At 51.2% G+C, this 22,257-nt stretch overlaps 6 protein-coding genes across 6 annotated transcripts; 2 read left to right on the plus strand and 4 right to left on the minus strand.

Moving 5' to 3' along the window:
• Nucleotides 1-80: 80 nt before the first annotated feature.
• INS49_007862 (uncharacterized protein) lies at nucleotides 81-1,082 on the minus strand (the record flags this gene model as incomplete). Its single annotated transcript, XM_043168608.1, has 1 exon — nucleotides 81-1,082. The coding sequence occupies one exon, from the start codon at nucleotides 1,080-1,082 to the stop codon at nucleotides 81-83; it is 1,002 nt and encodes a 333-aa protein (XP_043026288.1).
• An 838-nt stretch (nucleotides 1,083-1,920) lies between these two features.
• On the minus strand, nucleotides 1,921-3,021 carry INS49_007863 (uncharacterized protein; the record flags this gene model as incomplete). Its single annotated transcript, XM_043168609.1, has 3 exons — nucleotides 1,921-2,333; nucleotides 2,414-2,558; nucleotides 2,653-3,021. The coding sequence occupies 3 exons, from the start codon at nucleotides 3,019-3,021 to the stop codon at nucleotides 1,921-1,923; spliced, it is 927 nt and encodes a 308-aa protein (XP_043026289.1).
• A 5,494-nt stretch (nucleotides 3,022-8,515) lies between these two features.
• INS49_007864 (uncharacterized protein) lies at nucleotides 8,516-9,316 on the plus strand (the record flags this gene model as incomplete). The annotated part of the gene is made up of 1 exon (XM_043168610.1): nucleotides 8,516-9,316. The coding sequence occupies one exon, from the start codon at nucleotides 8,516-8,518 to the stop codon at nucleotides 9,314-9,316; it is 801 nt and encodes a 266-aa protein (XP_043026290.1).
• Nucleotides 9,317-10,631: 1,315 nt separating this feature from the next.
• INS49_007865 (uncharacterized protein) lies at nucleotides 10,632-11,403 on the plus strand (the record flags this gene model as incomplete). The annotated part of the gene is made up of 2 exons (XM_043168611.1): nucleotides 10,632-10,920; nucleotides 11,057-11,403. 2 exons carry the CDS (start codon nucleotides 10,632-10,634, stop codon nucleotides 11,401-11,403), a joined length of 636 nt encoding a protein of 211 aa, XP_043026291.1.
• Nucleotides 11,404-11,931: 528 nt separating this feature from the next.
• On the minus strand, nucleotides 11,932-13,663 carry INS49_007866 (uncharacterized protein; the record flags this gene model as incomplete). Its single annotated transcript, XM_043168612.1, has 3 exons — nucleotides 11,932-12,358; nucleotides 12,419-13,529; nucleotides 13,585-13,663. The coding sequence occupies 3 exons, from the start codon at nucleotides 13,661-13,663 to the stop codon at nucleotides 11,932-11,934; spliced, it is 1,617 nt and encodes a 538-aa protein (XP_043026292.1).
• Nucleotides 13,664-20,182: 6,519 nt separating this feature from the next.
• Nucleotides 20,183-21,238, minus strand: INS49_007867 (uncharacterized protein; the record flags this gene model as incomplete). The annotated part of the gene is made up of 1 exon (XM_043168613.1): nucleotides 20,183-21,238. The coding sequence occupies one exon, from the start codon at nucleotides 21,236-21,238 to the stop codon at nucleotides 20,183-20,185; it is 1,056 nt and encodes a 351-aa protein (XP_043026293.1).
• Between the last annotated feature and the right edge of the window lie 1,019 nt (nucleotides 21,239-22,257).

A 22,257-nucleotide genomic window follows, 5' to 3' on the forward strand; every position in this document is an offset into this window, starting at 1 on the left:
AATAATCCCCTAAGCGGCCTGAGCTGGTATGAGTCCTGAACAGAATTAGTCTCACGTATCGCATGATTCCCGCTAACTAGTCAAAGCACATTTGGTTTGTTGCTCGGACCCAAAGCATCTATCCACTCGCTCTTTGTCAGTAGGTGCTTTGCGGAACCCGGTTTCACACAAGCAAGTACCCCATATCGAAGCGGCAGCCGTCGTTCACCAGCGCCGTCATCGCTGCTGTCATCCCCGTCATCGCCCATCTCAGCCATCTTCGCCTTCAAGAAGGTCAACTGCCGTGCCAAATCCTGCGCCGCCGAAAATGCTGGGCCGCCTGAACGAACCGCGTCAGACCTGCCAGACCGGTCCCACCACTCATCATCGCCGAAGAGGACCTCGACAAATTCCACCCCGCCGCCGGCCCGGAAGGTCCGGCGCCCGCGGCGGTCCCCGTCCGCCCTGTACCTGCGCTCCAGCCCGTAGTTGATGAACCAGAAACCGGCGAGCCCGTCCACGTAGTCGGCCTTCAGCAAGCCATGTATTGGCCCGCCCATGACCCCATCGTCGAGCCACGCCATGTTTAACTCGATGGCGACGTGGCGCACGCGCTCTGGCGGCTCCCACCTGCCGTTGGGGCGCCGCCACCTGAACAGGGGAAAGTTCTGGACGTCACCCCAGTGGTAGCCACTCCGGTGGGAGATAAAAGACCCCTCGGCGAACTGGAGGCAGAGCAGGTCTTCCGAGGGCCGGATGGTGAGGTACTCGCGCTCGCCGTTGTCGCGCCGGAAGGGCATGGTCACGGGCGCCGTGCACGGATGGGGGATCCCATGCGCAGGGTCCGTCACGGGAGGCGAGCTGGTCGCTGTCGACCGGAAGTGCCACAGCATACGCTTTCGAGACTCCCAACAGGCGGTCCAGAGGCCCGAGTCTGTCATGTAGGCCGACACGTTTCCGTCCGTCCATGAGTGCTCGCTGGACCCTCGACCCTGTGGGGCAGCAAGCCCCACGCGGTAGAACGGGTCGTTCCAGCTGCTTGTGGCGTGGATCCTCGTCTCTACGCGGACGACGTCGTCGAGGTCGACAGCTGGGTCGTACATTGTGAAGAAGTGGGCGGCCGGGCCGTCGTCGCGGATAGCTAGGTCCCAGATCTGGTCGCGCAGCTCTGGGGGGAGCTCTGAGAATAAGGTGAATTTAGACGTATTTACCTCGATTATTTATGTGTATTTTATGATGCGGCATGGATGTCGTGCGCAATAAGGTGGGCGTTGGGCAGAGAGGTAAAAGTTGAGGTTGCCGCTTGCGGGCCTTTCAGGACAAGCGTTGAAGTTGCAGGAAGATTGGCTTTGCTTCCCATTTTCAGGGTACTTGCCTCTAAAGGATCTATGAAGTCCTTTTCAAAGTTCGTCTGTTGAGCATTTCTTGCTATTTCTTCGCTCGTGCCCGCGTCAGTGGGTTAAGTGTTCAGTTAGAATCAACTTGTTCGTAGGCGACATCTTTATGGCAGAGTAATAAAGACACCAAATTTACTAGATTGCCACTTTCATTTTCACAATGATCATTTCTTGAGATCAACGGTAGCCGGGAAATTGTGGCGATACACATGTGGGTATAATTGTAGACTGTCCGATTGTGTGGCTACACGCAGAACAGAATGGCTCAAAAGACTACCTCACCCAGAAACGAGAAGTTGCCTTGAACATCCGGGCTAGAGACAATCGTCTCTCATTTTCCCATGAACAATCCGGCCTGTCCCGTCTCTACAAAAGCCACCACGAACTAGCCGTTGTTGGTGATATCTAAGCCAGAACTCTCGCCCTCCTCCTTGCAACGGGCATTGGACGCAAGTGCCTGAGGTGGAGTCCACTGCCCGCCCGTGCAGACACTAAACCTCGTTCCTCCCACACACATCAGGCGCCCATCAGTGCAGGCCCCTCCCTAAGAGGCACCGCCTGATGGGACCGATGCAGTCTGTCCGGAGGCACCGGTTGGCGCTGATCCAGCCGCGCCGCCTCCAGTCGCAGAGGACGCAGCACCGCCAGTGGCAGCAGATCCGGAGCCGCGGCCGCCGCCTCCCGTGCCGCTGTTGCGGGGGTTCCCGTCGCAGGGCTGCTTGAACAGGCCGTCTGGGCCGTTGGGAGTGAGGACGTTGCCGCCCGGAGATGGGTACTGGATCGCCACCTGCTGGGCTAAAGCCTCGGAAGTGTCGCACCCGTTGCTCGCCTCGCCGATGTTTGCAAGGAAGAGGTCTGGGTATGAGGCCTGCCTTCGGTCGTACATCATTCGACGGTCCTTGACTATTCGCTTTGAGCCGGCTCCTGCTTTCACCTTGATGGGGGCGCAGTTCATGTCTGGAAGGGAGTGACTATTAGTTGCTGCCAATGAGAGGGACGGCGAGGGAAGGGTGCCATGCTGTCAAGCGTTGACTTACAAAACTCTGGCTGTCCTCCGATTCGGTTGACCCAGGTCCAAGCGAAGGTATAATCGCCCGGAGTGAAGTCGTCCGGGATGGTAAAGGTGTACTCATCAGGCGACTGGCCGTCCTGCAGGTTACCTTCAATGTTGGCTTTGGGGCACTTGAATGAATCATGTCAGTCAACCAACAAACAGAAGTGTGATGCCTGGTGAACACGCAAAGGCAACAAACGGGGTAGGTAGAAGGCTACTCACTCCGCCCTCAATGGACTGAATGACTTTCCAGGCAGACTCCTTGGTGGGCTCCAGCCCCTCGGCCAAGGCGAACTGGCAGCTGCCGCCTCCGTGGACGGCCGTGCCCTCGAAGGAGACGGTCTGGTTCTCGCCGATGACCATCTCGGTAGGGGCGCTGCTCATCTTGAAGCTCTCGCCTTGGGGCACCTTGCATGGGTAGTCGGATCCGTCAGGGCTGAGGGGGTTGGTAGGGCCGAACTCGTTGAAAACGAAGGGCTGCGGCGTGACAAGCTCGATGTGGCGGGCGACAAGCTCGCTGGCGATGGATAGCTGCGAAAGAAGGAGGGCCATGATGGCCGTTGCCAAGTGGAATCGGTGGACGGCAGCCATTTTTCTCAAGTGCAGATCTAATTTAGAGAGTGTTGATGTGATGCAAAAGAGCGTGTGATGGGAAGGAATGTGTGCGTCAAAAGATTGTGTAAAAGAGAGGATTTGGGCAAGTGGGTGTGTGTCAAAGGAATGTGAGGTCAGTTCAAAATGAGGTTTGCGCCGGCGCTGTCACTGAAATCCTGAGTAAAGTTTGACTGTAGGTGGGTAGGTGTGAGTGGTGACACACACAGCCAGCTCAAGATCGGCTCAGGGATGGACTCGATGCAAAAGATGATGTGAGCACACAGCTCCATTGGAAGTTCTGGAAAAAGGCAGGCAACGATGCATTATTTCTATCAACGAGACAAGCCCTCGGTCTTCCATTGTCGGACTTGTGCCTCAGTGAAACAAAGGAGGCGCTGCCGACGATGAAGGATCAGTCGCACTGGGCCGAGGGCGACTTAATTGACGATGTTTCGACCGTGGGTGCGCCGTGCCGTTGTTTGGCCCACATTGGCTGGGGGCCAGGGGGTCCAGAGCCCACGGGGTGCGTTCACAGCCAATCAAAGCAGCAAAACTGGGTCACTCAACTAGACGGCAGTCCTGGCCGTGTAAAAGGAGCCGGCCAATCAGTCCCGGTAGTCAGCTTTGAACGCCATCATGGCCCCCAGGTTTCAGCGAGCCTTTGCTGGCCTGCTCCTCTACTCTTAAAAATTCTGTCTCCTTGAGAAATCGTCAATCTGCCACGGTCCGCCCCGTCACACAGGGTCAAAAAAGGGGGAGCAAGCTTGTTTCACTGCACGAACCACAGGGGCGCAAACGACGCGGCCAGCGGCTCTCCCTGCATCATTTGTGCTACCGGCTGACAGAGCCTCTCGTCCAAGTTCTCATCACTGATAGTCTGACATCAAAATCCAAGGCTCGATGGAGATTTGGCAATCCTCATGAGGAATAATATCAGTATCATATCCGAGCATACCATACGATTCCTGCACTTAGAACAGCATACCTAACGACAGCATCTTCGTTGCCATTTGCAAGTCACTACTTTCTACGGCATGACTACCAAGGGATAAATATAGGCCAGCCGTGTCTCTGATTTTGGAGCGGCCTGACAATTCTTCAAGGCCCATCACAATCTGCTCGGACTTCTCAACGCTTCGGTCGATGTTGCATCCACGTTCAAACAGCGCAACTGAAGACGGGAGGCCCCAATTTGTATCACGTTCTATTTCCTGGGATATTCTGATCTGGCCAAGTCAGTCATGAATCAACAGATATCTGGAACAACGCTTTTGACCATTGATGACTTGCAGAAGAGCTATGTGTCACTCTCTGAAGGTAGCAAGAATTTGGAACAGTGAGGTCCAGAATGATGTCTTCCCAAAGATCTTAGTAGCGTCGTCTTGGTTGACTTTGACAAACTGCCTGACTCGTTAATCTTATGGATGTGAACCTTTGGTCACAAACAGTATTACTTTCAAACATTTTGACTAAGTGCGTATATGTGTTGCAATCCTCCTTGCTGCGGCAACGAGGCAAGCAAGGCTTCCTTTCTGCTACACCTTACTGTAGCAGTCTCAGGCTTCTTTAAGGTATTATGTTCATCAGCCTTTTCATAGGCGTGATTTGCAGATAAATGTGATGATTGCTTCTGTCAACTTTACCAAGCAGCCAGTGACCCCCACGGTGCAAAATGACAGTTTGGATGATTTGTGGTTCATCATTACCCTGAGGCTTTCTTGCATATTAAAAAATCTTTTGCGTTAACCTTTAACCCCCCTAGTTTGTTTCTTGAGATAGAGCATCACGGCACACAGCACCAAGTACCCAAGCACCATAAAATCATACGAACAAGAACACAAGCGCTTCACCTAGATTTACCTACGGGAACATATCGTAACCAGAGGTAAAGCGGAAATACCGTCAGCATGTCCAGTGATTACGATCAAGAGCGTGCCTGTACGGTGGATGCTGAGGGAATAAGTTGTCAGCCAGGAGAATACTGGGGATCTTCTCCACGCACAATGCAAGATGGCCATCAACAGCCTCCTCCCCGAGCGGTCCAAGAGGTTTGCAATCCCGGACATGTTGTCCTCCTTGGTACTGACAGCTCAGCTGGCCTTAGATATACCGCAATACCAAGAATGGACTGACGGCCAGCATTCGCGCCTTCTAGCCCTTGGGGACAGCCGGGAACCTCGACCACGCGGAAGAAGCAAGCAACCCCCCTAGGTGTCCATCCTCGCCACAATTAAAAACGAGTTTCCCGACCTCCCCGCAAATTGAACAGCAGCCTCGATAAGATGCCGTTACAAACGTCTTAAAGAAAAGAATACAGTGCAATCTGCAAACTGTACACATGTCCCGGTTGCCACAGAACAAAGTCCACGCGACGACGGTTCGTACGGAGCACATTATTCTTATTGCGGCAACCCAGTAGAGGCTCAGCCTAGTGAAAGCAGGCATCTCCCTGAAATTATGCATTCATTAGGCGGCCCATACGGATGTGACGAGCCTAATCGCTCCGATGTGACAGGACCGGTGAGGAACTATGATTATTCACAGCTGAGTGTCGGGCAGACTGGGGGTATCGACGACCCCTTTTCTCAGCCTGCAGGAGAGACTGAGACGGTATATGGCCCTGTCCACTGCATACTCAATGGCTGAATGCTAACATACAAGGTGCTGATTCAGATCATGGAAATCACTAGATGGAATCAAAAGTAGGTTCAACGTTTTAAGAAATTGGGGGCGATCGACTGCCTGGAGAAAACCGCGGCAGGGCTTTCCATACATAGTCACTAATTTTCAAGTACATGCTGGAGTATTTCGGGGGAGTCTTCAACGAAATGGCTGTCTCTAACACGATCAACCCCTACAGCAGGAACATCATATCACCGCAGATATGCAAAGATCATTCGGCTCCCCAGGATTGGCTCATTACAGATCCAGATGACGCCTCCCGTGAAGAAGCTCAATCTCCTCACAGCATCCCAACTGGATATTCCCAAAATGGCCTGATCGAGCGATTCGCAGGATGCCAGTCTAGCATTACGTTCACACCCCAAGGATACCCGCCTCGTACCAGTATCACACATGGTTCGCTCCATCCTTCTTACAGCAACCAATACGGAGCACTTCAAACTTCCTGTGGCTACACATGTGATGGATCGCCGGCCGGCCCCATCGTGTCACACCAAGAATATCTTCTTGACTCCAGTATCACACATGAAGGATTTGAGCCTGACTTCAGCGTTGAATACCTGGGATCTCAGCCTTCTGACGGCAACGCATACGAAGGATACGAACAACGCCCCACCCATCTACAAGAGGAATCTTTATTCGTTTTCGGTAACCCATACATGGGAGCACTTGGTCCTGATGAGTAGTTTGTAGGGAGCATGTCCAGAAAGCACGGCACCCTAGAGACACCTCAGCCTGGCGATGGTGAGCTGTCTGTTCTCATTCTGAATAGAAACCGAGTTCGACTGACAGTCATTCTTTTGCAGTCCGTATCTCACTGATGCGCCAACGGTATTCCAAAAGAGGCGTTTGCCGTCACCACTGATTGGTTCAGATACTTTGCGCAGCATGGCAAGTCTTTTTAGCAGAAAAATTAGCTCCAATACATGAATGCTGGAAAGCTTTGAGAACCACGAGCGGGAAGTTTCTGGAGTCTCAGTCAGCAGTTTCTCGAGATAACAGGCTGGATGAGGTCGGAAAATAGGTGTTGTGGTTGAGGGAAACTACCTGCGGAATGTCAGTCTTCAAGTGCCATTGACAACTACGATTAGCATATCCAAGATTTTGGTGTTTTCTTGTTTTATTGTCTTTTTTTGGCTTCAGTCTTCGGGCGAGCAGGAGGAAGTAACGGGGATTAGGATACACATGGATATTCCGGAGAGTTGGTTGGTTTTTGAAACACGTTTCTGCTGTAGTATAATCCCCAAATGATCATTCAAAGGGACTACGAAAACGAAGTCATGCACCAGGATATCGCAACTTGTGGCTTGCATAAAATTCCTAATAATTTTCCCGGAGGGCTGGGAGGGCTCTCCGTACATGTGTTTCGTGTTTGGTGCCAGTGTTCGCCTGATAACCAGCGTGGTGTGAGGATGGGAAATAAGGTATGGACATACGCATACAAACAGTGAAGGTTCTCGCCTTATATTACTCATGTACTGATAATCTGTCAGCAGCAGCTGTAAAGCTTGGGATTTTCTAGGCCAAGAATAAGTCACCATGGTTTGTGCCAGCCATATCAGCACTGCCAACCTGTTGGCTCCTGAAATTTTCATTGATGACTACATACGTCTGGCCATTGTTATAGAGAACAGATGTTCGCACCCGTAAAGACGGAGGGTACACCCGTACATCACTCGTGCTGCAGCTGCAGCCATTTAAAAATGTCACCAGGTCTATTTACACACCCACCCACAGGAACACACCCAACACCCACACACCTAATACCCACATACCCAATACCTTTACACCTAACACCCACATACCTAACACCTATACACCCAATAATTATATGTGTATAGGTGTTAGGTATATGAATTGGGTGTGTGGATTGGGTGTGCGAATTAGGCGTGAGTGTTGGTTGAGTGTTGGTGATGTATTGGTGTACCCTCTGTTTTTTCGGGTGCAAACATCCGTTCTCTTGTCACAAGTGATTCAGTTCCAGATCTGCCATCAATGTTTAGAAGACGGCTCTCCTTCTCGTATATACAAACCTGTCTCACTGTGGGCTGTGACTCCTTCTTTTCTTTCCTTTAACTCACCTTCTGCGTACTCCTCGGGTATTTGAGACCGAAACTGAAGCTCTCTGGGTGATTTCTGGTGTGACTGAGGTGTTGAGCCGAGGGATTCCCTCAGTCATTCACTCAGTCACAGCATACCCTTTGCAGTGACAAGAATTGAAGCCCCTCACATTGTTCTGCTGTTTTATATAAATATCTGGCATCCTGTCCTCATGGTCTACCATCTTCTTTTCTCTACACATCAACACCAACATCACCACGCCAGGATTAAGCAGCCCATTATAAAGCCAAAAACACAACAGAAATTGTCGCAAGATGAACCCAAACAATTACTACTATCCTCAGTCATCGGGTGCAGCCCAAATGACCAGCTACCAAACTGCGGGTCCAGCAGCAGCTGCTAGTATTGGCCCTGGTCCAACGGAGCAAGCCTTTCAAGGACACGTGAAGAAAGGGAATGATCCTCAGGTTTGTAATTACATCAATTATATATGATCCAGTACTGACATTCACGACCACACCACCAGGAGACTTTAGCGGCACTAGTGAGACAAACGGGTTGGCGGCCTGAGTGGATTCAACGCCTGGTTCACCTGAGAGCCACGGAAGATCCTCGGTACCCCGGGGCCAGACGACAAATTCCATTTGATATGATATTCCAGATCATGCAGGGAGACTTCCCAAACATTCAAGATTATTTGAAGGTGCTGGATTTGGAAGTTGGCTGGCAAAACAAAATCAGGCCCACAATGCGAGATGATTTCCGAGTCGTGCACAAGCTTGATGCTGCGACAGCAGCCGCGTTCGCTCAAGGCCTACAGAGGGCAGGTCAACCTGGCTCCGCCGATCCGCAAGGAGCACGTCCGGGTGCCTCCCAACACCCGCAAATGTCATTTCAAGCTGTCCATCAGTTATCATACGAAGCACGTCAGCCAGGCCCCGGCGCCTCATACAGAGGATCACAGCCGGGTCAGTACCAGCAATACGAAGCCCCTCAGCCGGGCCCCAGCGTCCCAGTCGGCAGATCGCATGTCGGTCGCGGCGGCCAGTATGAAGCCCCTCGACCGGGCTTCGGGGACCCGTACCCGAACACACCGGGCACAAACCAACAACTGCCGCCAGTTGCATCTGCTAACCCGCGGCCGGGAAACCAGCTCCCGCCGATCGCGCCCGTAGCCCAGGCACCTACAAACCAAAGGCCGCCGCCGATAGAGCCTCCGTACCAGATGCCGGGCCAGAATTACAACAGCGCGGCCTCGCAAGCGATGACGCCGGACGTGCAGCAACCAATGACTTGGTATCGGACTGGCCGCAGCGGCCCGAACAGCCAAGCTCCGCAGCGTGGTGATGTTTCCGAACAGGAAACGTTTGACCGACGGTATGTGTTTACCACTCAGGAGAGAGAGTGGTTACTTGATGAGGGAATATACTTGGAGCCTGGACATCAAGCATCGCGTGAATTCTACGCGAGATTCAAACAAGCGTTTAGCGGCCACAGAGTACCAAGCAGGAGGCGAGTGATGGACGAATTCAACCGGATGCGAATGTAGTTGTTCTCTTTGGGTTGTCTTGGGCGGTACCACGGAGCGAGGGATTATCAAGGGCTGCCAGCCTCCCCGAAGTCGCAGCAGGGATCTTGGGAAGAGATTGAGAATCTATTGCTTAGTTTTTGGATTTTTTGGAAGCCAGTGTTTGGTGCTTTGAGATGAAGTTTTGGAAGGACGTAATTAGGCATGAGTTATTTGAAGCACCTAGAATACAGCAGGTAGATGAAGTCATAGCCGTTCATTTCAAAATTTTGGTTGCATACCCATGGTTGATTACGTTTCTGAATGCAAGTTCAACCTGGAAATCGCTGGCATATCTCGGATGAGGATTTATTTCGACAAAAGAGAACAAGAAGACGAGCCCTCTGCCCTCCCTACAACACCCCTCAACAGGGCACATTGCTATGATTGGTGGCACACGTTGGAGAAACGGATACGCTAATGTATGCACATAGAAGCCACATCACATCTCTTTGAGTGACATTTCAGAGGGTTATAGTCTGTTATCAATTACGTTTCAAATAAATACAAATCACTGAGATCTTAAGACTTCCGATCTCCTCCTGTTGCTTTCCACGCAAATGTGAGGAAGACAAGCCCCCCCCCCCCCAAGTACATCGGCATCAGGTAGCTTCTCGGCATAGAGAGACCACACGCATAGAAATAAGAGACGAGCATTCTTCTACTTCCGCCGCGGATACACAGCGACGAACAAGCCAAAAGTCTCAGAAGATGGGCTGCAGCTACTGTCCACAACCTTCCTCGTCCAATGTAAGAGAGAGCAACTTGCACTGTAAGGCCACAAGTTTTGCGGGCGGCTATCACAGAAAATCGGTTGTCACCTGTACCAGCTGGTATTCTCCCTTCTCTTACTTGCAAAAGTCTACCTCATAGTCAGCCGTGACTCCCAGTATTGTTCTTCTCCTTGCAATCGCTTCCTGCATATCCACAACTGTTCAAGAATTTAACAAAGCCTATCAGTGAGATCACCTCAGTGTGACTAATATGGACGCGTGAAAAGGATGGAATGATTTCAACGTTTAGATCTATTCAGTGACAGTACACGTTCCCCAGTAACAAGATTTCAAGTGCATAAACAACTAATCACTTGCCTGCTGCTTTCTTATAAATACCTACGGCCTTTTGATTCTGGTCTTTCATTTATTTTTGAATCAACTACATCTCCATTACTACACAGGGATCAAACAGCCTCTCACCACTGAGAATTCCAAAACTCCACACATACGTATTGTCTCAGACTCTATTGCTCTCCCTACTCATACAAAGCCAATAGCATTCCAGCAGAAATTATCACAAAATGGACCCGAACTACCCTTACCAGTCCCACTCATCAGGTATGGGCCATATGGGTGGCTACTACCCCACAACGTCAGCAGCACCTACTAGTACTGAAGCTGGCCCTACGGGTGAAGATTTCCAACAGCAGGGGGCAGCTCAACTGGGCTACTACGGAGATCCACAAGCAGCACCTCAACCAGGCCCCTACTACTCATACGGAGGACCACAGACTGGTCATGGCGGCTCGCACGGAGGATCACAGGTGGATTACAGCCACCAATATGGATACCACCCCCAACCTCAAGCATGTCAGCGTTACGGCGACGACTTAGAACCGTACGAGTTTCGCACTGGCCTCAGACCTGGAGAAGCTCCAAGTGTTCACAACACATTTTCCCTTAAACCAACCTCATTACCCCCAACAACAAGGAGTACATCCGCCAGGCCACGGCGGAGAATGCATGCCCCCACCGAGTACCAGTCAGGCAGCCCCGAGTGTTGCAGCCGTCGACGAGCCAGCTAAACCAGGCGGCTCGGGTGGCTTCGGTGGCCAAGATTCGCAAGCGACGGGGGCTGAACTTCGGCCCGGGTACCCGAAAGAGAATGTCAAAGCAGGCTGGTCTGTGCGATCCAACTGGATTTACGAGGGAGGAATGCTGGTGGATGGACTACGCTACACGAGGGACCAATTTTATGGAGACTACAACTTGCATTGGAAACACAAGGCAGTGTCGGGTGAGGACCTGTGGGAGGAGTTCCTAAACCTGCGATTCAAGTATCTCGGGTATTAGCCCTTCAATTACGTTGTGCTGGTTCATGTCCAAGGCAACAACGGATTTGGAGATGTTTCCAAATCATCTTGTCTGCGATATTTGGTAATCGGTAATGGGGTCTACACGAATCGCATTCTCTGTCCTTTTCGTTTTGCTTTTCTTCTTCTTTTGGCAAGAGTGGGGCGTGGACCCGGGAGGGGGAGGAGGAGGAAAGCGGTCATTTGCTATTTTTGGTACCTCGTAGGTAGCTACGGATTGATTATTTGAGCTCGAGTAACTTCCGATATCAGAAACGCGTTTTCTTCTACGTGCTACGCGTCTGGGATTTAAGAATAGCCAATTGCATGGCCCCTACGTGATGGTGATATGAATCAATCTTTACTCGATTAAATATCAGGAGAGGCGAAGTCCGAAAGTGGCATACTTTCACGATATTGACAATTTTCCGTGTTCCATTATGTGCATAAACATCCTCAGCAGCCATCGTCTGACTGAGATTAGATCTTATAATTATTATGCAAACAGACAGGGTGTCTACACCCTCCACTACAAAGATCCGTAATGGGGCACATCGTCTTCCTCAGGCACCACAGTCCCAAGCGGCTTCCTGACAAAGACAGCCCTGTCCCAGCCATCAATATCGTCGACAACAGTCTCCCGCACGAGCTGGTACTTCCCGATCTTGGGCAGCAGCTTCGCCCAGATGAACCAATAGACCCCCCCGGCGAAGATGACCCCAAACCCGACCACGCAGTGGATCCAGTAGGGCAGGGATTCATAGACGTTCTGGCCCTCCTCGGGCGGCACGAAGGGAGCGACGACGAGGTAAATGTTGCTGAGCATGAAGAAGACGACGACGGGCAGGGTGGCGCTGAAGGGAGGGTGCCAGTTCCACTCGTCCCGCTTGATGTAAAGCCACACAAGACCGGCTGCGACGAACGCGTTGATTATGGCCAGCGGATATGATATAAGGCTGGGAGAATGTGATTAGCTTTTGACGCGATAGCGTGTCATGGCAGGAAAGGGAACTCACTTCAGGATGAAGTTGTACGCATCACCGGGGGGCGGCGCCAGGATGGTAATGGCGCAGATGAGCCAGTGCCACATGAGGCCGGGGAGGGGGGCGTTCAGGGGTCGGTTGCTGGCCCAGAACTTCGAGAATGGCAGGATACCCTCGCGGCCCAGCTCTTGAACCAGACGACCCTGCGAGAAGATCACACTTAGCACGTTTCCCAGTGCAGACAGCGCCACGAAGACGGACAGAGCGCGCTCAGCAGTCGGTCCCAGGACGTTGCGAAAGAGCGACGCGGCGACCAGTCGCTTGGCGGCGAGCATCTCGTCCTTTGGCACGGCAGCGAAGTAGGAGATGTTAACCAGCATATACAGGACACCGATAACACCAACGGCGAGGGGCGCGGCGATCTTGAGCGTTCGAACGGGGTTCTTGGTCTCGCTGAGGGCGTAGTTGGCGTTGCTGTAGCCGACATAGCTCCAAATGACGTTGTAAAGCGCCGTGACGACGCCGTAGGCACTGCCCGTCGTTCCCTCGAAGGCGTTGGTGAAGTTGTCGGGCTTCTTGTCGAGCTTGACGCGGCCGGCCAGCGCTGCCCAGCCGGCGAACACCATAATCAAGATGATGAAAATTTTGATGCTTCCGAGGAAGTTCTGGAGTCGCAGTCCCCACTTCAGGGCGAGGCCGTGGATCAGGAACGCGAATGTTAGGCAGGCAAGACCAATTCCGCGCTGGTTCCACCGGTCAACCTCGACGTTGGCGGCGTGCAATATATACTCGCCGAAGACAACTGAGTTACCGCTGGCCCAGCCCAGGAGGATGACATAGCCGGTGTAAAGGCCGGTAGTCAGGAACTTCGGTTTCCGCCAGACGTATTCCAGGTAGTTCTTCTCGCCGCCGTTCTTGGGTATCGCCGTGCCGAACTCCATAAACACCGCAGTTCCGGCCAGCGCGATGAGCATGCCGGCGACCCACATGAATAGTGAGAGACCAACGCTGCCAGAGAGGCCCAGGATCGTACTCGGAGTAGCGAAGATTCCAGTACCGATGATACGGTTCACGATCAGGAAGATGGCGGTCGGGATGCCGATTTGTCTCTTCGCCTCGCGCGCATCGAAAATCCGGCCATTGTCTGCACCGGGGATCAGTAAAGGGGGACCAGCAAAGAAGAACCAGACGAGACCAACCCAGCTCCTCGTCACCAACGACTTGGAGGACATCTCCATCCTTAGAGACGTTCGACTTGGAATGGTTTGAGGCCGACATCGTGGGCAGGAATTACTGCGGTTGTCCTCGGGCGGCACCGTGGAGCAACTCAATATCCTTCCAAAAGTGTGGAGTGTGAGGGAGTGGACCTCATGCGTCCCAAGCGGCCACCTTATATGCAGCTGCTCATACGTCCTTGGGTATCACAAGCACATCAGCTGCAGGCGGCACACACACACACGGGAACACGAGAGCTCGGAAAGGCCGAAGGCTATAAGGCTGATGTGAAGGAATGGGCTATAGCGCATGGCCAACCATCTTGGCGGGTTTTGCAAAAGGAGGTCTCCTAATCACGTCTTCCGCCTCCCACGAGTCGCCCGTTCACATGTTGCCAACGTCCGACAGCCCACTCCAGGCGGCGGAAGCCATGAGAAAAAACCAAGGCCAACGAACCATAGGATCCTGAGATTCTGGTTTCAGGAAAGTGGCTGCCCGTTTGGGGAGCTCGGTTGAGTTGAGGTCTGTCATGGTTTTCTTGGGACCCCACTTAACCCGATGACGCGATTTTCCATCTGCATCGCGACTGGGGAAAATTTTCATTCTGTGTATGCGGCTTGGTAGTCTTTGTTACGCTCGAATAGCGCAACCACTTCTCCAACTTACAACCACTAACGCGTACACTGGGCAGTGGAATTCTCATGAATTTGATCAACTTGGACAACCATAAGCCTCATGGATCCAGAGAATGATGCTTGTTGTCTGGCACTTTACACATATAGTCTGTAATGTATTCCAGGTGACTGGTGAAACCACTCCCGAAGTATAGCATGCCCAGGCCGCTCGTCATCTTTCAGCTCCCCAAGCATGCCAAGCTCGCCTGCCTGTTAAGGGTGAGCACATCACCGCCGGCCAAGTTGGCGAGACCATCTGGGCTTCTCCAGGCTCAGGATCTTTTGGTCCTCCCCATGGGTCTTGAACCGATGCAAGCCTTCACAGGTCTGTGCTTCCTCAGAGCACGGCCATGACACTTGAGCATCGGTTGTTTCGCCAAAGCAGTGACCAACTCCAAGGCCCAACATCCCGCATCCTAGCATGCGGGCTCCCGGCTGCCTGGGTTTGGACGTGGGATATCTCATGATCGCCAGGCCCAGCCCGGTCGTCGTCTCAGGGATCATCTCCCAGAGTTTTCTGACCCCCAACCAATACCACCGACCTGTCAGCTTGTCCATGTGCGGCGAGATTGGACCCATGTTGAAGCTTACTGTCGGGCCGACCCCCGGGCCTACTGGCATGCAACGCAATTCAGGTTGAGAGATAGTCCATTGTTTTTGACTTCGTCTTGAAAGCCCTGGGACCTTGACGAGAAACAGTGCTTAGTCTGACGAGGAATTTCAAGCAACATTCTTCCGAGAATAGATACAAAAGTAATGATTCCACGAATGGAGCTAAACCTGGAATCGTGTTTCCCTCGAGCAGGGCATGACCAAAAGAGGACGCAATTCGACTGGGGCGAGTCACGCCAAGAGAAGTCCTGAAATGCCTCAATGCGGAAATTTCGGCGAAACTACGCTGAACTGCTTTTGCTCATCAATGGCTGGGGCCTAGAATTATGCGGGTATTTTTTCATGCCTGGTGACCTCGTTGAAGTCCAAGGTGTCACTGTGGAAGCCGAACGGACAGACCCCGGCTCGCCCCGTAACTCCCAGAACCCACAACTCACGTGCTTTCAAGGTTGCTTCTTCGAAGGATATTGCATTTTTGTTCGATAAGTATCATGGAACAGCTTCCACCATCTTTCAACGCTTTCAATGTAGACCAGAGACCTCAAGGAAGCCAACGTCTGACGTCGGACAGATCTTCTCGGCCATCCGTACACATAACATAGCACTATGGTCCTACGGAGTGTTAGGCCTCTCATAAAGAGCGGCAGCAAGTCACAAATCTGAATTTGCAACGGTCGCGCCCTGAACCAAGCTCTCCGCGATCTGTGACTATGATCGAAGGTGAACGATGGTCACAAGCCGGACCGCCATCCGCCAGCCCGAGCTGCCGAGATCAGCTTGCTCATTTTACCTCATGCTGAGTGTGGTTTGCGCATTTTGCTAATGCATGGGTCCATAATCAAGCGCGGTTCCTCGAACAAAAAAGCTGGGAATGTGCGGGTTTACTTCTAAGAGCTAATTGCAAAGGATGTCCACAGAACCTCGACCAAGTGACGGTGGGGCTCCTTCAGGTTCGTCATACTTGCCATCAGATAAGGAGGTTGGCCGTGTGGGTATTCTCTCATTCTGGTAGACAGCCGCTCTGCATTCTGGCAGCAATGTTATATCTCTCATTGTGCAAAAGTCTCTTCTGAATCCAGGACACTTGTCGACAACGACGGTGTCAACAGATGCCTCCAAGCTTCCAACGACTACGCAAAGCCCCATCATGCCTATCAACCACACACCATCCAAATTCAGATTTAGTTCCCACGGCAGAGGTCTAACATAAAGGATCGAACATGGACTTCAATTTAGAGGCCGGAATCTTCACCCTGACAGATTGAGTGGGGGCCAGTTTACAAATTCTCCTGCCCACTGCGATGACCCAGACGGTTGTCCCTTGATCATAATTCACGGCGTTTATCGAGCCTTCATATGGGATTACCTGAACTAGAACCAAACGTATCACCGGCGTCACCTCCAACGGCAACCGCGCGGCTAGAATCACTGCAGAGTCTTGAACTCCCGTCAATCATACCGAGACCATATTCAAGAGCACTTGTCTGCACATTTTCTTTGCAGCTAGATGTTTAAGCACCAAACGAGGCCTCTTTCGAATAAGGACATTCCAAATACAATTAATTGCTTCCATGCCTCTGCGGAAATAGAGCGAAGGGCACGCATGTTCAGAGAGCTGGACGAAGTCATACGCTGGAGATGCTGTTGGGACATGTATGATGCGTTGGTGCTCTTCATTGCATCATGTCACGCCAGTGAACTTGGAACCAAATGGCTCTAGAAACTATTAAGATTCAGATTATGATAAAACTGTGTTCTGGTTCTGCTGCCAAAGGTTTGACAGCATTTGGAATAATATTAAGCCATATTTGTAACTGTGAAGTATTGAAAACCAATGTCCGTCAGCGTGCGAGACCTTGCGTATTCGCAAGGTGGTTAACATTGTTTTGGTTAGCCGAGGCAATTCATTGGCGATATCTTGATTGGATCTACGGGGAATCCATTCAGTATGTCACCGGACTTAATGACTATGGCGTCTTGTCCATCCATTACGGCGGAGTGACGTTGATAAAAGCTTGAACGGTTCCTTTGAAAAGTGAGTCACAGAAAAATCTCAAAATTCATTGTTCCCCTCCTTTTCTGATATAAGAAGGGGCGTCTCTACCCACTCAGCCCAGTCGACCTTTCCTCAGAGATGTCATCAGCCACTCCCCATCCTACCAACAAGCACAAGAAGCCAATTCGACAAGCCCCTTTCACCGAATACCTCCATTTCGTAGACTCCTATCCACCATCTCGACCATTCGAGGGCGACTTGAAGCACGCCTGGAACGAACAAGCGCGGCAAGATCGGCGACCATCAAGCAATTCTAATCGAGCCGTATGGCATGAGCGCCGACAGAATGTTCACTTACCAGCAGAGCAGAAGTGAGGGGCAAGAAACGAATGAGCTTCAACCGAATCCCAGAAATGGTGCGCGCCACGATGAACATAGAGATCTCAGCAGATTTTGTGAAGATAAGTTTATGGAGAGCATACACTGGGTGACGGCAAAATCGCAAAACACGGAGAGGCCTACGGAGAAAATAGTTTCAGCAATGCCTTACATTCAGGAGTCCCAACGAGAAGAAGTACAGAAAGAGCAAGTGCTGCTTCTACAGTTGCAGGTGAACCTCGAGCAAGAGCAGAGAGCGGAAAGAACCGGCATTCAGAGACCGCTTCCCTTTGACCCAGACGAACTTGAGAAGAGATTATTGGAACGGATGAGTGATTTGGGAGTACAACAAGCGTACTGTCAGACGACGATACAATCGTTTCGAATGGTACAAGAGCATTCAGAACCGATGTCGAGCATGGCAACAAGGACTAAGGACGAATTGGAATACCTCTACCGACTGCAGCCGGAATTGGCACAGCGAATGATAAAGCTTTGGGAGAACTACCAGGCCCAAAAGAGCTGGAAAAACAGGGCTAGGAACACGTACACCAATGCCCCGCTCGCTCGCACCTCCGCAACAGACCATCTTTACCCCGGCAGTCACCGAACCAGTTTTCAAAACTCTCATCATTTCGCTTCCCATGGTGACTTGACCGATCGGCTTCAGCAGGTGAATACCCGCGTTGAACAGGTGTTCGAGCCCGAGGAGCTCCCTATCCGGCAATGGGGGCGAGACTGGGACGTGCCAGGTGAGCGTGGCGGCATACAATGATGGTTATTAGGCTCACTAGGGCACATTCAACGAATGACTAATTTTCGTTCTTCTTGGATGGTCGGAGGTCGGGGAGCACAGGAGCGTTTCTGGTCTTTTTGGATTTCTTAGTCTTTTCTGGTCGCGAATCTCTTTGGCTTTTTAGAAATTCTGTTCTTGGTTTGAGTGAATGTGTTTATTTCTCTTTCTTGCTGCGCGGAGAATATGGCTCGCGATAGCTGCAAGTGATAATGCAACTGATCATTTTTGGTTTTCTATCATATCACCGGAATATTTTGTTGTGGCCGTGAAGATATACAAAGGTGAGAATGGAGTCTATCTATTCCCTATGTTCAAAAGAGCCCGAAAGATTGTCTGTTTCTACTCAAACAGGCTGTAGTCTCAAAACATTCAACTTGGACACCAGCCCAGGGCACCCATTATGCTCACCCAGTAGGACCTCCCAATTTTGACCGAGTGTGATATTAGCAGAGAACATGGGTTAGCTACCACTGTTTGTGGTTGAGGAAGTCCGCCTCCCCCAACTTGAACGGTTTACTGTTTTTTCGACAGCTTTGAGGCACATTCTGTCGTGGCAGACAGCCACTGATTGGGGAGATTCTTGCGGGAGAAATAATGTTTCAGACCTTGATAAACGTTTTAAGTCACTGGTTGATATTAATGAGGGCTAAGACAGTGGCCGGCTTGGTTGTAGTTGGTGGATTTATGAGTCTCATGGCTACGGATCTGCTCAGCAAACCACCATTGGTCAGCAACAGGGTAATCGAAGCTCATTCACCGGTCTATTTTGCTAGCGAGCTAAGGCCTAAGGGCCATTTAATGGCCTCGTAGGCATGGAGAAAACATACACGTGTGAGCACAACTTGTGCAGTCCCCCCTTCCCAAAACGATCAATTAGACTTTGTGTGACAGCTGAAGCGTTCGGGCTGTGTGCTCCCCCCTCCCTTTGTAGTTTCATTCCGGCCCACTGCCGTGTCATGAGCTTTCCCCAAACGCCCAGACCAGTTGACAAAGTTGCCAAGCTGCACACATGTAATAAGTGGTCTCGTTTTTAATCTGTATACATATGCTTCTTAAGCAATATGCATCCAGTCCCTTCATATAGTAATAAACCCTGAAACACCTAGCGTTAAAAAAATTTAACATTAATAATAATGAGTTTTAAATATAGTTATAGCTTGTAGTTAAGAAAATAATAACAGCCTTATAATAGCCACATAAATAAAGCTAGCACAAACCGCTTTTAGCAGCGCTATAAATTAAAAAGTTAGGCAGTTAATCATTTAGCAAAAACCCAAAATAATTTCTATAAAATACATCTTATAAATATAATTTTAATTAAAAACTTAATTTCTTTCTACTTATATTAATATATGTTTTATATAACATTTTAAGAAAACCCTTAGTAAATAAGCTTATAAAATATTATTATAGCTCAAAATTGAATAAATCATTTTTGGGTTTGTCATGAGAATTGCCGTGTTTTGGCTCTGGCCATGTGAGATATTTCAGCTTGAACATAGATTGAATGCAACCATTCCAGGTTCTCCGTGGTACACGAGAGTGCGATAGCTCAACAAGCAAGCAGCTTTGAAAGTTCAACTTCGAAGCCAATCCAAGGTTGTCCTAAGGACGAATAGATGTGACTTTCACTCGGCTCAGGTAGTGACAAGAGACCGTGCCTATTGCGTGCAATTTTCGGGCGTCCGCCGCTGATACTGTGCACAGTTGAAACAAAACACATTATCAGCAAGGATTTTAGAGCGGGAAGCAACACCTTAAGAGTCCATCATTGCAGCGGAGCATCACTTGCGGCGAGACTTGTAGTGGTACAACATGGCCCATAAAACAAGAAGAGGTTTGCGTCACTGGTCTGCCATCAATACGGGTCACATGCGTAAGAAGCGTAACAGGCGTCAGGACTATTTGTAGTTGGCGACTGATTCTCCTTGACCAGATCTCGTCGCTGCAGTTCTCTCAAGCCAAACACAACGGGTGGAGTAGAGACTAGGATTCGTTACTCGGTATTTTGGCTCTTAGCGGCAGCGGCCCTTTCAAGTTTGCCGCGCCGACTCTCCCCAAGTCAGATAAGCAGCAAGCGCATGCGAAGCCAGAATGCATCCCATGCAGCTACCCCAGCATGCACATCATATCGTGCGGACTGGAAACAAGCCCGACGTCGGCGGCTGATCCTTGATGAGCGTGTTCACGCATTGCTTCCCCTCGATGAAATCCCCCAGGTTCCTCATCGTAGCCTCAGCGATCTCCGTGAGTGCCTCCTCGGTGAAGAAAGCCTGGTGCCCGCAGACGATGACGTTGTGGAAGGTGGTCAGCCTCGACAGCACGTCATCGTCGATGATAGAGCCGGAATGATCCTTGTAGAAGATCTTGCTCTCTCCCTCGTAGACGTCCAGAGCCAGCCCGCCCAGCTGCTTGCCCTTGAGGGCCTTGATGACGGCCTTGGTGTCGATGAGCGCGCCGCGGCTCGTGTTCACGAGCATGGCGCCTTTCTTCATCTTGGCCAGGGAGTCCTTGTTGATGATGTAGCGGGTGCTCGGCATGAGCGGGCAGTGGAGGCTGACAATGTCCGACGACGACAACAGCGTGTCGAGATCAGTATACTCCCCGAGCCCCTTGAACGCGTCGCTCTCATAAGGGTCGTGCGCGAGAAGGGTGCAGCCGAAGCCCTTGAGGATCCGCGCCAGGGCGACACCGATCTTGCCCGTGCCCACGAGGCCGACCGTCTTGCCGTGCAGGGTCCTACCGAGGAGGCCGTCAAGGTTGTAGTTGCCCTCGCGGACGCGGTTGTAGGCGCGGTGGGTGTTGCGGTTGAGGGTCTGGATCAGCGCGAGGGCGAACTCGGCGACGGCCTCGGGCGAGTAGCTGGGCACGTTGGCGACGAACATGCCCAGCTGCTTGGCCTTGTCCAGGTCGACGTTGTTGTAGCCCGCGCAGCGCAGCAGGATCGCCCTCACGCCGGCCTCGTAGAGGGCCTCCAGTACAGGGGCTGAGACATCGTCGTTGACAAAGACGCACACGGCCTTAGCGTGAGTCACCAGCGATACTGTGTCCTGGGAGAGGGGGAAGTCATGGTAGACTACTTCGATGGCGGATGAGGATTCATGGGCTGCGTGGGCTGCGCTGAGGAACTTCTTGTCGTAGGGATGGGTGTTGAAGACTGCGAGCTTGATTGGCGCAGTCATGATGCGGTAGTTCCTTGAGGCCAAGCTGAAGTTTTGGGTTCTTGCAAGTTACTTCAGGATTTGTGATGGCCAGGAGGGGTAGGAGGCAGCCGTTTGCCCTGTCCCTTGGTGTTTTGTCGGTCAAGAGCTGACGTCGGCGCGGGAGCACCCGGCGCCGTTTCTCAGCTCGAGGTGGCACTTGCCGCTGTCATTGTGTAACCGAGTTTTGCCTCTGTAGTCCGCGCGGCGTAAGCTGTGATTAGCTCTAGGTACCTGGTCGCCCTACATGGGGCCGCCTTGGTGAGCGATATTCTCCCGTCTTAGTGGATATCTCGTTGGCAGCTGCCAAGGGGCCAAGACTCTTGATGGCCCGCCAGCCTCCACGTTTCTCACGTGCCTGAGTCGGCACCTTCCTTTAGCTCTCATAGTTCTTATAGAAAGGGCTGATTGGCCTTGGTTTTAAGTGAGAATATAACTGAAAAGAAATATTTTAGACAATTCCCTTTTGGTTCTGCGAGAAATGTCCAAGGCATCTTCACATTCCTCGTCCGAAGAGCATTTTCAAGCGCTCTCTGCTATAAACGCTACGAGTTCAGTTGAGCTATAGAATGAGGGCACATTTAGATATGGTTTAGAAATCAGATATCCTCATCTCATGCTCTTACACTCTAGACATACTTCAATACAATGCATGAGACCATGTTGATAATGAATTCTTGTAGCTTGAGAGGTGAGTGGCTCAGTTTTGTGATCAACGTTGCGTTCTGCATAATCATTCGACAGAGCGGTGTGGGTTCGTCATTGTGCATCTGCTAATATGTACGTTGATTTGTGAGCAGTCATATGCTACAGCCTTGCTGGAGATATAGTCTTACGGTATAAGCGAACAACAAGGTCACAACAGCCCATTATTCCATTAATTTGGGTCGGCTGTCAGGCCGTGTCATGCCCCTTAACATTGTAGTCGTTGCTGCGTCTATCCATTCTATGCGCCGTCTATTCTATTTGCCTTCTAATCCCGCTCTATTTCTCGTATAATT

Source organism: Diaporthe citri (genome assembly GCF_014595645.1).
Source record: "Diaporthe citri strain NFHF-8-4 chromosome Unknown scaffold_3, whole genome shotgun sequence".
NCBI lineage: Eukaryota > Fungi > Ascomycota > Sordariomycetes > Diaporthales > Diaporthaceae > Diaporthe > Diaporthe citri.